Source organism: Hippoglossus stenolepis, chromosome 11, assembly GCF_022539355.2.
Source record: "Hippoglossus stenolepis isolate QCI-W04-F060 chromosome 11, HSTE1.2, whole genome shotgun sequence".
NCBI classification, from domain to species: Eukaryota; Metazoa; Chordata; class Actinopteri; order Pleuronectiformes; family Pleuronectidae; genus Hippoglossus; species Hippoglossus stenolepis.
Window position 1 is genome coordinate 7,729,252 of NC_061493.1, and position 16,363 is coordinate 7,745,614.

The 16,363-nt window shown below is 43.5% G+C and overlaps 1 protein-coding gene across 1 annotated transcript in view; it reads right to left on the reverse strand.

Moving 5' to 3' along the window:
* LOC118117333 overlaps positions 1-16,363 on the reverse strand; it is a 53,551-nt gene that overhangs the window by 19,229 nt on the left and 17,959 nt on the right. The window contains exons 2-7 of the mRNA XM_035169487.2: positions 14,624-15,244; positions 8,356-8,495; positions 4,870-4,968; positions 2,957-3,088; positions 1,940-2,059; positions 1,444-1,482 (exon numbers count right to left, since the gene is read on the reverse strand). Of these exons, the coding sequence (XP_035025378.1) occupies positions 1,444-1,482; positions 1,940-2,059; positions 2,957-3,088; positions 4,870-4,968; positions 8,356-8,495; positions 14,624-14,693 (600 nt within the window). The 5' untranslated portion in view covers positions 14,694-15,244. The remainder of the gene's footprint in view (positions 1-1,443; positions 1,483-1,939; positions 2,060-2,956; positions 3,089-4,869; positions 4,969-8,355; positions 8,496-14,623; positions 15,245-16,363) is intronic.

Sequence of the window (16,363 nt, forward strand, 5' to 3'; positions counted from 1 at the left end):
AAAAGAGATGCTCTCGGTCCAGATCACACTGAAGCTTGGTTCGGATTGTTTGCAGTGTGAAGGATAATTCGGACTTTGGAGGAAGTCGAGACAGCGTTTAACAATAGAAGAAGAAAGAAGAGGAAGCAGCTTGCAGGATTGTTTGCAGTCTTCCCAGCTGACGATATAATGTTTAAACGACAAGGACATTCATTTTGCTGGTAGTAATACCATAATGGTATCACAATGGCAACGGAATTAACGAAATTAATGGGTTGATTCATTTTTTCTATTCATATGGAAAGACCCTAAATTGCGTCGCAAAACCAAAACTGAGAGTTGCAGAGAGTCAGATGAGAGGATTGAGACCTTTTTCATTTCTTCTCAGGTGGAGAAGCCTGTTAGTTTAGCTTCCCATTAAGACAAAAAACAGCCGGCCTGGCTTTTTCAAACTGTGATTACAGTTAATTTACACTTTATTGTTTAACCTAAACAAAGACTGAATGTTTGCAGGGGTTAATGTGCTGAACTATTTTTTGGCAGCAGACTCCAGAAAGTCGCTAGACCCAACCAAAAAATAGTCCTCCACATAATCCCCCATAAATAATACAAATTGTAAATGTGACCCTTTGGTTTTTGAATAGATTCAATTATTTAACGTATTAATCGGTGAAACTTGTGTGCTAACAGGTGGATTTGGTTACATTTGAAAATAGCCAGGCTAACTGTTTTCTTCTCTTTATGCTAAGCTAACTAGGTTCTACAGGTTTAACATAATGACATATTGATCCTCTCATCCAACCCTCACACAGAAAGAGATTAAGCGCATTTACCAAAATGTCACATTATTCCTTTTTAAGACTCTGGCCAGTCTCTGGAGTTTTGTCAACCAACATCAACTTAAATTGAAAACTGCAAAATGGAAATGACTTTATGCAAAAACACACTTCAGGCTAGAGCAAACAACAGAGGTGATCTGGGGGGTGGTTAGATGTACTGCTGAACATAGCATTCAGAGTAAGAGTTAGTGTTGTCTGTATTCAGTGTGAGCAAACACAGAGAAAAAAAGAAAATCATGTTCAGCCAAATAAATGCACAGGGCAAAAAATAAAGAAGAGAGGGGTAACAACCAGTCCGGGGGTGGGGGGGCATATCTTTGGAAGAAATCAGAACATTGACACAGATCAACTTAAAAAATATGGTTTTACGACACTGCACTGGCAAATGGGAGTTGAATGGTTGAACAAAACTGTCCACTCGGATGGTCTACTGTGTATTACTGGAATGGTGGAATATCATGAATCATTAATTCAAGCGGATCAGTGACTGGAGAAGATATTTGAATTGAGGATTATTTGTTGTTCTCTATCCCGAGCTTTGAGAGTGAAAACAGCACCAGTGAAGCTAGAAAAGCATCAGAATCAGCAGGGTTCGTGTTCCGTATCTGTGTATCTGTGGACCTACCTGGTAAACTGGATCGTCCACTTCGTCCTCCAGGATGGTCTGTGGGGGTTTGGGACAGAAGGCAGACAACACATTTTGTTTCTTTCATCAGTCACTTGGAGAATTCAATCTCTCGTTAGGAAATAAATGGACGAAGGAGACGCATCAACTGCAAAAATCGTAGTCTGCAACCAAGCAGAGTAAGAAACTGACATTGCATTGAGTTTTAATGAAGCAGCGATTTGCTGTATCACAAACACACCGACGCATACATTCCCTGTCACACACATCACATCTAAACGTGTCACACTTCCATTCTATTCAGATATTCAGCGCGGAAATCAGTCGTGCAGACAAACACAGTTTGCGATGCACTTCGGAGGGAGCTTGAAAGTGTTAAGATTTCTGGTGTGTGAATGCATCCCTGGCCGAGTTATAATGTGCGATCTCGCCTCCAAATGGGAAATGAAAATGAGAAAGAAAGATAAAAAATAAAGAGGGGCTCTAAGTGTCCTACCTGATACACCGCCTGCTCACACTGTTTGTCCTTCTGAGCCTTCTTCTCCATCTCCTCCCGCTGCTTAATGTCGTAGATGAGTGTGAAGAGGTCGCGCAGGTCGATGATGAGGGGCTCCGCCTGGATGGGAGAGGTGGACAGGGAAGGAGGAGGAAGAAGAGGATGTCAAAATTAAGAAACTGAATTGCTATTCATGTTTTAACTTCTCCTGTCCAAAAGGTTGTGAAGTTTCCAGCATCTTTTAATCTTTGAATTTTTTTTCTTTAAACTTAATAAATATATTTTTGTTATGGGAAGTAACTTATGTGTATATTATGTATTTAATTTGTGTGTTTTCATGGCATTTATGTATTTTCTGTTATTCTGGTCAGTCAATCCTCTTAGAATAGATCATGTGAATGCAGGACGTGGCTGTCTGGTGTCTGGCTTTGATTTAGTCAAAAACAAACAGCGAGCTCAGCACAGCAGGGAGTGGGGGTGTTGACCTGCAATATCCAGTGTAACATGAATTCACACCACAGCAATTTTTAGAAAATGTTCTTCCCTTCCTACACTTTAAAAGACCGATTTGATATTCCGCACTTTTCCACTTCCTCACTCAAGTTTGAAGATCTGTGGACGTGACTCTTGAGAAGAGAATTTGAGTCACTCTTCAGAAAATTTGCTTTTGACTCCCTCGATGTTTAAAGTGAGACTTGGCAAAAAGAAAAAGTGAAATCTCAAAATTTAACCAAAAGAAGTGTTTTTTCCGACAGTGCCAGGCGGTCTCCCATAGCCACACAGCTTGAATATTTAATTGCCAGACAAATGGAATAAAAGGAGTTGGTCTCTGTAGGTAAAAACACTATTACCTTAATACAGCTTTAACAGGACAATGTTAAAATCTTCACAGAATTTAGAGATTTAAATTGACTTGCATCTCAACATGTAAACTGGCAGTTGAGTTAATGAGACTTGGCTTAAAATCTGAATTAAAAGACTTCAAATCTCTCCCCAGCAGAATGGAGAAGTACTCACCGACTGTGAAGTCTTGATGGCCACAAACCTGTGGTGGCCCTCCTTCCCGCAGACATAGCCAAAGGCCCGGTGGTCCCTGGTGTCCTTGGCGATGTAGCTGATCTCGTGGACTGAGTGCTGATGCAGGAGCACCTACAGACGGCAGAAGTGTAAAGTGTTCACATAGGAAAGACCATGTGGGCACTGCTGAATGTCTTTTTTATTTTTATAGAGGCATTATAACATGTCCTCTTTCATTTGAAAATCTTCCTTTTGATATAATGTTTTAAAAAGGAGCCCGGTACACTGTGTTGGCAGAAAAAGTAGGTCAAACCTACTTAAAACATCTTTGCAAATTGTTAAGCCAAACACGACCAGCCAACACGTTGTGAGCCTAAATGTCTGTGACAGAAAGAGGAAAGATTCAAGGATGTTTTAATTTCTCTTACGCAACATGGTATAGATAAAATTCTAACGATAAAACTAGTTCTCTCATTTAAAATAAGAATCAAATAACATGAGGTTTTTGTTTGATCGGGTCTTTTATTCTTAAGTCCAGCAGGATTTCAGATGCTGTTATCATCGAGAAACACCATATTAATAAGCAAGCTATGAAATACCAGGTGGAAAAAGAAGGAGCCAAAAAGCTTAGGAAATATAACCGCACGCAGATTAATTAGGCTGTCACTCAAGCACATCTACCTGCTGCTTCTCTGTACGCGGAGATAAGCTTAGGGCACTGGGGAGGAGCTTTTATTTGAATATTAGCCGATACTCAGACGTTGGTAACGCCCCAGATTAATGTAAAATACAAAACTAATATGACTAGTGGACTCGATCCAGCAGAGAATCATGTCAGCTTTACATAAAGTATTTCCATCTAAACGCTTGCTGACTCTGCCTGCGCTGGAGTGATCCCCGTTTCCCCCATAATCACTCAAGAGGGATATTAAGTGTGGAGTGTTATTTGCTGCCAGTAATCAGTAAATAAAATGAAGAGCATTACGGGGCATGATTTCCGAAACAACAAATGAGCTTGTCAAAAGCTGGTGAGCTGGTTGGTGGTGGCGGCCAAGGCCTAATGTTCTTTTTCATTACAGGCGAAAGACGCGCCACTATCGCCACCAGTCATATTGAAAAGAGATATCATCAAAGATGGGTGGTTTTTTCTGGGAATAAATGGTTGGCACTGGGGTGGGGGTCGGCAACCACGAGACCAACGCTGTTGCATAATTATCGGTTTAGCCCTAACGACAGTTGAGGTGGAGCCTTGGTGTAATTAGCATTAGCGGCAATGATCATTAAGGGGTGGAACTGAGTGCTAATTATCGGTTAGCGCTGATGAGCAGAGTGGGCCTATCTAGCCAACACTACGCCCCAGGACGGGGAAGAACCGGGCCCCTCGATCATCCTGTAATGGAACAGCAGGCCTCCGAGTCCGCGGGGGTGAGAGCCAGGATGAAGACGGAAACAGCCAAACATTGCTCACTGCGCTATCATTAGCACGCAGACAGGGTCTGAGTGATCTTAAGTAGGTCCTGCAGCATACCCCTCATCTTGTAGTGTATAAAGTATGTTACTCAGAGTCAAATATCAAATGCAAGGCCTGCAAATTACTGCTGCCATGTTAAATATTTATGAACTAAAGGGTAAACTGTCCTGTGGAAAGACAGTTGTGTATATTTTTGCTCTTGCTACTTGAGCGCAACCTCATGAATCATGTTACTTGCGTGCAGGTATTGCCACTGTACAAACATATCAACCGTGCAGGCCAGGCTTACAAGATGGCAGCCTTGGCAGCCGCTGTGAACTGAACTGTGCAAGTGTATGCCCTCTGGATGTCCTACACCATATAGGTTCACAGAGTGGCAGCTGGCAGTGGCCTCACAGTGCAGCTCTGCCGCGGCGGACTCCCTTGCTGACACGCTACTCACCCCTGATCTTTCGCAGTAAATCTTGATCCCGCCGAAAGACACCGTCAGGAAGACTCTCTGCTTGTGCTCCCCTTTGGAACGTGCCGAGGAAGCCATTCCCTGCAGGAGATTAAAGGAAATGACATGAGGAGATGAAAGGATATGAACTTGGCGTTAAAGACCATGAGCCGATCTCTCTTCCAACTCAGGTGAGTGTGACAGTGGGAGATGAGGGGGTGGGTGGGTGGTTGACGGGCAGATTCAAGAGAAAGTTTGGGGGGGTAAGAAGGCAGGAGTTACGTAAGGTGTGATAGGACAGAATGTTCTTTCATGTGCCTTTTCTTGAAGCTTCACTCTCACAGGAATTCAAGCATCACCTTGTGCAGCGAGTCTTGTTATTATTTCCCTTTTTTCTTCTTCCCTTTCTTGAAGTAGCTCCACTGCACTTCAACGTGACATGCACAAGTGCGAGCTAACAACAATAGGGTGAGATTTGCTGACAGAATGCATCGCTCATGCTGACCGACCAGCTCGCTGTTCACATAGTGCTGACTGAACAACCAATCAGGCCTTTGAAGTATGTATTTCCCATGGTTCTCGGCAGCCCCCTTTTTGCTTTTATTCTCAAGTCTAATAAAGAAGACAATTAACATCTCCACCCTGTTCCAGTTAATGCGACCTGTGTGTTCGACGTGCCGTTCCTAGAACAAAGCCTGCGAAAATGAGAGAAGAGAGAAGAAGGAAAACCAGAGGAGATAAGAAAGACCTGCCTGCTGTGCTGAATGTGTCTGACAAAACTGCAATCGCAGTTACACAGACACACGCTTGACCTCTCCTGTACATCAGCTAACCTCCACCTCAGACCTTTCTTGTTAAAGCAGAGCTGTATTCAAAACTACGCGCAGAACAAGTCGTTCCTGCAGGGTGAAGAAGAAATACATGCATCTTCACAAAAAAAAAAGTAGGTTCATATGAGAAAAGGAGGTGATGAAGCAGTATATAAAGAGGGGAAGAGGATACAGAGCAGAGCCAGCAACAGCAAAGAAATGAAGTAAGTGAGAAAGAGGCAGGCGGGCAGGGGGAGTCGATGGATGATGTCAATCAGCCATCGGCTTCTCCATTTGGTGGATTAGTCCTCAAGGCAGTGAGAGGCAGCTCAATAGAAACCCTGTCCCCTCTTCTATCCCCTGTCCAGATAATAGCAAGCCTGTATCGACTGCTCCATTGACTGTAACTGGCTGGTGGCTGGTGACTACTGGAGTCACGCCGAGGACACTGCCGACATGTCAGATCAAGGCAGCGAAAAAGTTGTTTTATTGAACATATCCCTGTGAATGGATATGGGCGATGAGAGGCTTTGCCTCCTGGCTATACTGCTCTCTTTGTAGGCCCGCCCACACATTTAAGCTCCGGAAAAATCTGTGAGAAGAAACTTAAAAAGCAACACATATATGTCTTCTATTGGAGAAGGATTTATCCTATAGCCACCAACTGCAAAGACGTGCTGCTTTTTTTCTTAAGAACAAAGAAAGTGATAAGTATTCCTTGCCTTTTACTTTAGTAACAGTGAAACAGTCAGGATGATACAAAATAAACTTTTGAGAGGAGGAAGCATGTTATTCCCCAGTAAGATGTAATTTAATATACTGTATGTTGATAACTGACCATTTGCTAAAACCCTCCCCTGAACAGAATAGCTTAGCAGCCATAAGCAGCCACAGCATCAATCAACGACTTAAAACTAAACTGACCAGAAACACTTGAACATACATCAGTGTGATAAGACCTAAATAAAATGACAGAAATCATATTGAATGACATGCGCTTTGACTTTTTAGTTTGGTCCTTGTCCCATACGTTAACATGGAAGCGGCAAGGTTTATAACCTATACTGCCGCCAGCTACCAGGTGGTGATCAGGAAGCTTTGGCTTAAGTTTTGAGGAGCAGCACATGTGGATCTCTATATACAGTCTGTATTTTTCACTGTGTAGAGGCTGATCCTGGACACTACTCCAGTAAGGGAGGTGAATGTTTGTGGTTCTGTTGTTACTTGGATGTACAGAGATGTTTAGTCTCTTCTCTGGCCACCACTTGTTATCTGAGACAGTGTTGTTACTGATTCTAAAGCCTTATCTCACACAAAGTGTTGGAGAAAGAAAAACAAAACCTTATCTCTTGCTTATCCATGGAAGAAATGTAATGTCTTAACAGTGAAATTGTCATGTTTGTCATTGTCATGTTTCTATGGGGATCATCACTGTAGTTTTCACACATTAACATGTGTAACCAGGAAGTGTATATTTAAGACCCCTTTTACTCAGGTCAGCTGAAAACAGCTATTTTAACCAAATCATGGAGCTAATTTAGCTGAATCAGCTCTTTAGCAAGCCCTGATAGCATCTAGTGTTACTGTAACTGACACAAGTCACACCAGCTAGAAATGAGGAGCCTATGTCCAGCAATCCTTTATCTATAGTGCCTCTTCTTTGAGGCGTGAAAGATAATCCAATCCCCTGGACAGATCCCCGCTGGACTGCAGGGCCAACACCTACCTACCCTCTTCACTCCTACGGTCAATTCAAACTCTCCAATTTACCTGACCCTGCATGTACTTAGACTGTGGGAGGGAACCAGATTACCCACAAACATGGGGAGAACATTCAAACTCCACTGGCCCAGTCTGGATTTGAACCTGTGCCATGAACCGGTGCCGGCAACCTTCTTCCGCGAGGGACCATTATGACTGTAAAATGCATGTGCGAAAAAAGAAAGGTTCACAGAAACAAGGGGTTGCGGGGCTTTAGAAATAGTGAATTTAGAGAACATCATAGTACAAATTAGTCAATCTTCAACCCATTCTTCCAAATGAACCAGTGCTGATTTTTTTCCTTCCAGCCTTAGTGTGCGACTGAATTTGACCTAATTTACTTTCGACATTCACTATTATATTATCTGGGTCACATTATCCCAGTTTGCATATGTGCTACAAGTATGGACTTTGTTGTAAAAATAGAAAACTGTGACTGACACGAGAAGACATACAACAAGTGGGGGTGGGGGCGAGTAATGTTCTTGCAGTCGTAGGTTAAAAAGTGAGAATCTTCTGCCTAGCTGGTATAATACTCAAAAAAGGAAGACAGCTTGCCTTCAAGGTCAATAAATATCTGTATGAATAAATGTGGAGAGCTTTGAGCAAAACTAAAAATATAGCAGCCTATTAGAGGGAAAATAAGGTACACAGGTTCTACCATTTTGCACAAGATATAAAACCAACCTTACAAAAGCTTCCTTCATGACAAAGAGCTGCAGAATAATATAACTGGACTGTTATTTGTTCCGTTTGGTCACTTCTTTACAGAGTTCCAGTGAGTCATATACAGGAGAGGACAGCTCCTATGACTCAACACACAATACAGTCATACTTTTTCAAAATCTGTCTGAGATGAATGAAGAGGCTCAATGCTGTCCCCGCAGATACACACACACACACACACAGCAGTCTGCACCTTCAGCTTCATCATGGAGTCCTGGCACAGCTTGTCCCCGCGCGCCGCTGTCACCTCATCAATCCCGATCAGCTTGGCCTTGTACCGCATGCCATCTCCACGGAAACGCTTAATAAGCCCCGCCTCAGTGCGGTCCTGACCTGCGGCGTGAAAGAGAATAAAAATAACGGGGAAGAAAATTAATTTTGTGTTATTACAGAAAAAAGGATGTGCGAGCTCCTACAACTTTAGTATTGAGCCCTGTTTAAGGTACAGAGGCTAGTGTGTGTGTGTGTGTGTGTGTGTGTGTGTGTGTGTGTGTGTGTGTGTGTGTGTGTGTGTGTGTGTGTGTGTGTGTGTGTGTGTGTGTGTGTGTGCACTCGATGGTATAAATATTTATGGAATAGAACATTTGGATTGAATAATAAATTATCAGCGGCAAGAAAAGATTGAAAGAAAATTGAAAAGGAAGTTGGTTAAAGCCAGTGGACCAAAGGAGAAAACAAGAGGAACAATGAGACCACTTCCACGTCACCTATTGCACAGCATTGTGAGCTATTCACACACAAAGCTCTAGGGTGAAAGGTTATGGGGTGGTTGAGTGGGGGGGACGCTTATTCCTACGTTGCACCCATGCCCAAAGTCCCCATGGGTGCTATTGGTGGGGACAAACCAGCTTGAATGGCTGCTTTTGAGAGGAATCATCTCGGTCCAGCGCTCACCCACAATCCACAAGGCCCTTCCTGGGTGATGGATGTTGGGTGGCGGCAGGAAGATGACGTGTTTTGTCATCCATTCCCTTTTTTGTTCCCATCCCAACTGCTGATTATTCTGTAGCTGCCCTGACACCCACCTGGACAGGGACACCTTTGTCATATTGTCTTTGTGCATGCTCGCTGTCCTCCTGTTTTGATTATGTGGGTGAGACTCTTGATTGCCGTCTCGTGCATGCAACGAGGTATAAACCATCCCCTCGTAATCTGCGCAGGGTTTCTCAGCTTCAACACTCCTGCTGCATTCACACAAAGAGATAGCAGGATTCCAAATCAAGGTCACCAGCACCTTGGAGAATTTCACAGTTTTTCAGCCCCTTCGGTCGCTCAATTCTAGGTCACGAGCCCGTACAGTGCATCAGTTAATGGCACATTTAAGTGGCTGGCTTAAGCTGTGCATGAGAAGAGGATGAGGCTTAATATCCCTAACAGGGACTGTCAGGCTGCCATCAAAGACCATATCAAACCAAAAATTAACTTATTCCACCCAGAAACACATGGAATTGCCATCCATGTCAAATCTACCCCCTCTTTTCACCCCTGCAATTTCCAAGAAAAAAAATATATCAAAAAGCAAATTGGAAATTCAGGGGGAAAACAAGCAAATTAAATGGCTTGTGCAAATCGAGAAAAAAAGGGTCTTGGCCCTAATGCAAGCGCTTGTCTTGGCTATGCACACCCTCTCACTAATTCATGAGGGCAGAATCCTCTAAAAGGGGGGGAGGGCTTGACGATGCTAAAGTCATTAAAGTCTCTGAGCAAGTGAATGTCAAATCTGGGTCTGATTCAGACTTGCTTTCCTGCCAGAGGAAAATGAGTCTTACATACGGCCACGATGTACCTCTGAACATTAAGCAGCCGCAGCTTGGCATGCAAACAGCTCCCATGTGGAGAAATGGACATTCAGACTTTGATGACGGACTGGAGACCAACTGTGGACGTTACTTTGACATACAGTATGTACTGTACTTGATTGCAGTCGTGCTGATGCCTAAACCCTGCGTGACGGATGTGAAAGGAGGTGGACTCCTGCAATAATTATTGCTCTACCTTCTTAAAACCATCCCTCATGCAGCGACTCCAGTCTATTCATACAGTATTATGCATTCCATCCTGATTTTACTGACTCATACACTCTGTAATGTAATGTAAAATGCATGCTGCTCCAGTTGCATTTTAAACATGATCGGTCCAATTCAGTGCAGCGCTCTCAGATGAGCTTTAACCAGATGTTCTGTGCCATTTGTTTCTTTACATACAGCGTACCATTTCCCCTAATAACACTTCAGGAGAGATTTAGAGGTTTATGCACAGATACTAAAAAAAAAAAAAAAAGGTAGGCCTTGCATACCGAATGAGAGTCTTAACACAGCGGCATAACTCGTACACTACGTGCTCTGGGTTCAGATCAAGACAAGCGCGTGTGCTGTATGAAACTAAAGAGCTGCAGGGCATGCTGTTTCATGTTGTTACACACTGTACGGAAGGAGAGGAGAGAGGGAGAAGGTGTGTGTGTGTGTGTGTGAAGAGGGGGATGACACATATTCCTTTGCTTTTCTGGATTTACAATTACCCAAGGTTGAGTGGCCCTCACAATATTTCTGGCCCATGAGCCCGATGCTCTTAATTTGTCTGACAGAGAGTTGCCTAAAGTATTTTCTACTATTTGTATCTCTATCTAAAGGTATCCTACATATTGCACAACACGCCATTTGGGAGACCTGGTAATCTCGGGTGCATGTACGCCCTGTGTTATACCTCTTTTACACCAAAATTAGCACGTATACGCAGGTTTTTCCCATTGCCTGTAGAGGGTTTTGCCTTTCTCTCATATTTAACGTCATGAACGACCAAATTAGGTGGTCTGTCTCGTCGCTGTCTTGCTAAATTAGCGCGGTGACCTAGGTGTCTTGTTTCCATCGTGGCCGATTAAAATCTGTGTCTACCTCAGAGTCATTTGACCTGGGAGTGAATGTTGATTGTACCCGCTCCCATTACAGACATAAGCCAAGATGAAGTGGGTTTTTTGACCAGTGGAAAAGGGGCTTTAGAATGCTTGTCACGTCTCTCCTCCCAATTCTCCTCCCATTTCCCTTCAAATAAACACTATAAAATAAGAAAAGCAATAGCAGAGTCTTCAAAAAAGAGCTGGGAATCAACACGCAGGATGTAAGAGGGCTTCAAATCAAACGCTGTGATCCCCCACCTGACGCAGGGCCTTGCACCAGGACCATGGAGAGAACAATTACTGTTAGCGCTGCTCCATACTGTTTCAGGGCTTGTCACTGATCACAGTGTTGCGTCCTCCCGTTTGCCACACTAGAATGGGGACAGTGAGGGGACAGATGGCCACAGATGGAGAGTCAGAAGTGCCCCTCCAGATATAAGGACTTGGCAACAGGAAACTTTTTGTTGGGGAGCCGGCATCGAGGCAGCTTAACCTTTGAACCTTTCTGAGTGTGTATCTGTGTCTTCTTGTCTCTGTTTGTCAGTGGGACACACACACACACGCCATCCATTTAACCATAATGTGAATAAATTGTGATGCTTACCGAGCTTCTACTTTCACCTACGTGCAGTGTGTAGTGTTTGTTTTGTTTTGTTAGCTTTGTTTAGTTTGATGTGTCTCTGAACAGAACATTTGACGTCGCGGAAATGAAAACTGAAGGTATGTTCTGTCAGTGCGGGAGACTGACGACTTTAAGCAGTTGTAAAGAGAATGGGCGTCTGAGGAAGGCAAATCTGTCCCCGCCATCTGTCTCCCTCATGCGCACAAAATACTCTTCATAAGCCTCAGCAAACTCGCAGATACACATTTACGAGCATGCGTTCCCTTGTCCGAAACCACACGGATCAAAATGCCTCTACCCAACTTTGGCACCAAACAGGAGATCGGGGGTTTGGTCAAATGACGAAATCGTTAAAGCAGTTGCACAGTTAATGAGGGGTATTGTGCACATCATCAATGTGGAAAGACCATTGACTCACTGCAGAGTTCCATGCAGGTATTGATGCGTGCTGTGGGAGAGTTGGTTGGGTAGGGGGCTCCACTTATCACCCTGATGGTGAAGCAGTATGATGTAACAGCTGGATAAGCAACTGATTTGGTGAAATGTGGGTTTGCACAGGGTGAAATGGTTCGTATTTGTACTGCCTCTTACAATTTTTTCAATGCCATTCATTCAGTACAAGAGGACACTGGTGATTCAGTCTGCTGTTTGCCTCGCTCTGTCTCTTTTTCTCTGTTTGCCGTGTCTCTGTCCTTCTGGCCCCTCTTTCAATGTCTCGATGTCCTCATTCCTTGTCTCTCTCGTTTTGAAAAGAATATTTTTTTTTGTGCTCAGATTATAGTGGGAGAGCAACAGTTGCTATGGAGATGGAGTAAAGTCACGCATGTAAAGCATTTCTTTCGATTGGTAGAGGGAAGCTCTGGCTTCAGAATGGGAGTCGGAGTTTGCTGCAGTAACATTTGATGTTATCAAATGTGACATCCATATCAATATGGCATCTTTAAAACCAAGCATAGGATGATGTGACCAGTATGTCCTTTTACTGTAATATTGGGTTATATGTTTGTTTTTTGTTACAATAAATGTTATATTATTGTCTGAAAATATATAAATACAGATGATAATTCATTAATGGATGACACTAATGATAGATTATGTTTTTCATTTTGTCATCAAATCTCTCCAAAAATAACAAAAAAACGGAAAAAAAATCATCCTAATAGCAAGTTTTGCCTCAGAAACCCCAACTGGGTAATAATGAGCAGCACATTACAGTATTGTGATTTCTTTTCAATGGAGATGGAGCTAGCTGGAGCCAAACTCTTCAGATTATCCCAAAGATGTCTAATTTATGCCTTGTCTACACTATTTTCCCCCTCTGTTAAAAAATGTATCTCCATCCACACGACCTTTGTTTTTCAAAATATATCCAAACAGACGAGAACACAAAACCGCTCCATCAAATACCAGAGAAGTACGTTGTGGTCACAGTAACATTGGACGAAGCAGCGGCTGTGAATGCTGGCAATGTGTTGTGAGTGTTACTTATATAGAGAAGAGAAGTCACTTAAGGAATAAGAGGCAGATTTACATATAGTTAAGATGAGGATTTGTTGACGCGATGAAAAATATAAAATAAGAGCCACCTTATCCTTTAAATGTCATTAATATCTGCTGTTCCCTTCAATTCACATGGATATAAACAGAACTTAATCTCAATATAAATCGTCCACCTGATCCTTGATGGTGTCCTTCACCTGTCCCCAGCCGGCTCATATCCACCCCTGTCTGTGCTTCTTGACACTCTGCATGCATTTATGTTGCCCCATTTCCATTTATATGGACCTAAATAGCATCTTTGCCGATTGTGACAACGGCCCCTGCAGCACATGTGATTAACATGGTAAAGTCAGGGGCTGATAGCCTGCGCTGATACCCCCCTCTGATGAGCCGCATAGCCACGTGTGTAATAGCCCCCTCGCTACGCTCTCCCCCCTCCACTTAACTCAAATCGATGGGCCCTCCTCCAGCCCGGCCATTTATCTGAGCAAGCTGACAGAGCCAGTGAAACAGCCACAGAGGACCTGGCCCTGTGGCCTCGTTACAGCCAGCCCACAGAAGCTAGATTTACTGGACTGGCTGGAGTGGCTTTATTCATGGATAGAGAAATGAGAGGAGAAAAGGGAAAAGGAGAGGAAAGGAAAAGAAGAAATGTCCTCCTCCTCTTACACACTTTCTATCCCCTCCTTGTGATTTTCACTCTTTCTGCCTCCCTCTCTCTCCATCTCTTTCCTCCTCTCAGCCAATTCACTCCCATTTCAGTCTCCTGGTGAACGTTCGGAGAATGACTTGTCCTATTACATCACTTATGCTGTTCATCAAAGCAACAGGGTGTGAATTACCCTGTCCATGACACCTAAATCATGGCAGCACCAAACCCCGGGGCTACACGGAATAGCTGTTACTACGTCTGGATCCCTGGGATGAGACAGGGAGCCTCTCGGCGAGCTTGTCTGACTGAAGCTTTTCTCCATGTAGTTCAGCATTATTTATCCAAACTTGGCTTAAAGTTATGTTCACTGCCTGCCAAACACAGGAAAGCTGCCATTTCTCCATTTTGTCTCCCTGTTCTTCATGTTTCTTGTTGTCTTTGCGAGTACCTCTGAGCACTATGGGCTATGTATCTATCATGCTCTTCTCAATCCACAACAAAATACATACAGTAAAATATGAGCCAGTGGCAAATCTCAGATTTTTCAGGGGCCATAAAGGGGCCACAATTTACACAGAGGGGCCAATTAAATGTCTAATATCCATGAAATTTTCCTGATACAGTAAGGTGCACATTTAAGTCATACCTTGTTTATTATTATCTCAATAGCTTTGAGCAAAAACACACATCATTGAATATATTTTGAAAATTGTTCCTTGTGCTCTTCGAAAAGCTTTGAAAAAAATTCTTAACATCATATTTATTGCCAGTGCCCACCCCTGGATCTCACGTACTTTTAATCCTCCTGGACTCCCTTCGCTGGCTGGTTTTGACACCCGGCTGGAGCTCGGCCTCTGCTGACATCCTCCACCGCTGAGTCCCTTGTCCTGCTCACAGCAGATGCACCATGGGCTAGCAGCACACTAGCTGATCCTCCTTACTCCCAGTGTCCAATTCCCCCCAGGTCCGTCTCTCTCACAGTCGCTCTTTGGTGGAGAAAACCTCCTTCACATCCATGGTGAGATGTCTGGTACTCCTCAATAAATGAAGATCCAGCATTGATTACTGTGCTCCTTCACTGATGGCCCATGGTGTCTGAGTATTGCTTAACAACACACGTGCAGAGAGGGCTGAATTACGAGCTGGGCGACCCTCTCGAGAGCGGCTTCAGATCAGATTTGACATCTTCTGGAGTGTATCTGAGTTCTCTCCGTGAAGGTCAAGTACCACATGTTCCACTGTTGATCTTTTCTGAGGTCCCACCTATTGCTCAGGTGTAATTCACCCCCCGGAGAGACTGCACCATTGATTGAATCAAATATTGTTCTTCAGAGTAGGTCAGGAGTGGATATTATTCTTTGGTCGAGCACTTCAGATGTAGTCCGACAGCCCATCACAGTCACTTGCTCCGAGCGCTGCAGGATGAGGAGACAGGGAGAAACGGTTAATGTGGAGGTGGTAACATTTTAAATGACAAACACATCCGCCTCTATCACTCATTACAACATTAATCTAACATTCAAATTGGCAGGCAGCAATCTAACAAATCAACAAAGACGTTATTGTCTCTTCTGGATCATCAATCCTTAATGAGAGTGCAGAAACTGCTCGCTGTTCGGCGCCCACCCTTGAAGGAGACCTGTGGCGGAATATTTGACGCTGTTGTTTTACGTGCCGCTTGTATGTGAGTAAATATCGCACATTAGAGCATGACTGCCGCTTCTGTGCGTGCGAGGCAAATTTTTCAGAAGATGGATTGTTAATGCTCCCAGCTCAGATCAACAGCACGAGAGGAGGGGAAGTGGCAGGGAGCGATGAATGACAGACTGTTTCAAAGCAAACTGTGGTGGGAATCCTGGCACAGCCCTCTATAAACTAGGACCCCCACACATTGTGCTTTAATGCCCTTGAATCAGCTACTGCTAACACAGGGGGCCATGCCAAGCTGGCACAGTGGCTGGCACTGCTTCTGTTGGCATGGTGACGGGCCATTGTTGGAGAGAGAGGCCTTTAACCGACCCTGGCCTGAAAAGAGCCGCCGCACATCGAGCTCGGGCACACATTATCCTGTGTGACATTGTGTGACATTGTGAGTGTCTGTAATGAGAGTGTCTAAGTGTCATTTAAAAAAGAATTTCAAGTGCCCTCGTTTTAATAAAGTACCGTTATATGGGTGTTCTACATTAATCCATTCATTTGTTTCCAAACTAAATCTTGAAACATTTCAATATGAGGCTTTTAAGGTGCATTAGTCCACCCAAATTACAATAATAATGATTATAGTAGGATAATAATGATAAAACAAATAAGGTTGAGCCATCATTCTTTGATGTTGTGAGCGAACACAAAGCTAATTTTCAGCATCATTTATACAAATTAGACTCTTGTACTATTTTTGCACTGCTTGTTTATTTGCTAAAGAAGAAAATTACCTGTAGCTTGCTGACATCAAACACACAGCAGTGTGTGTGTGTAGCATGCATGTGTGTGTGTGTGCAGCCTGTATGAAGAGCTGTGGCATAGACTGGATATAA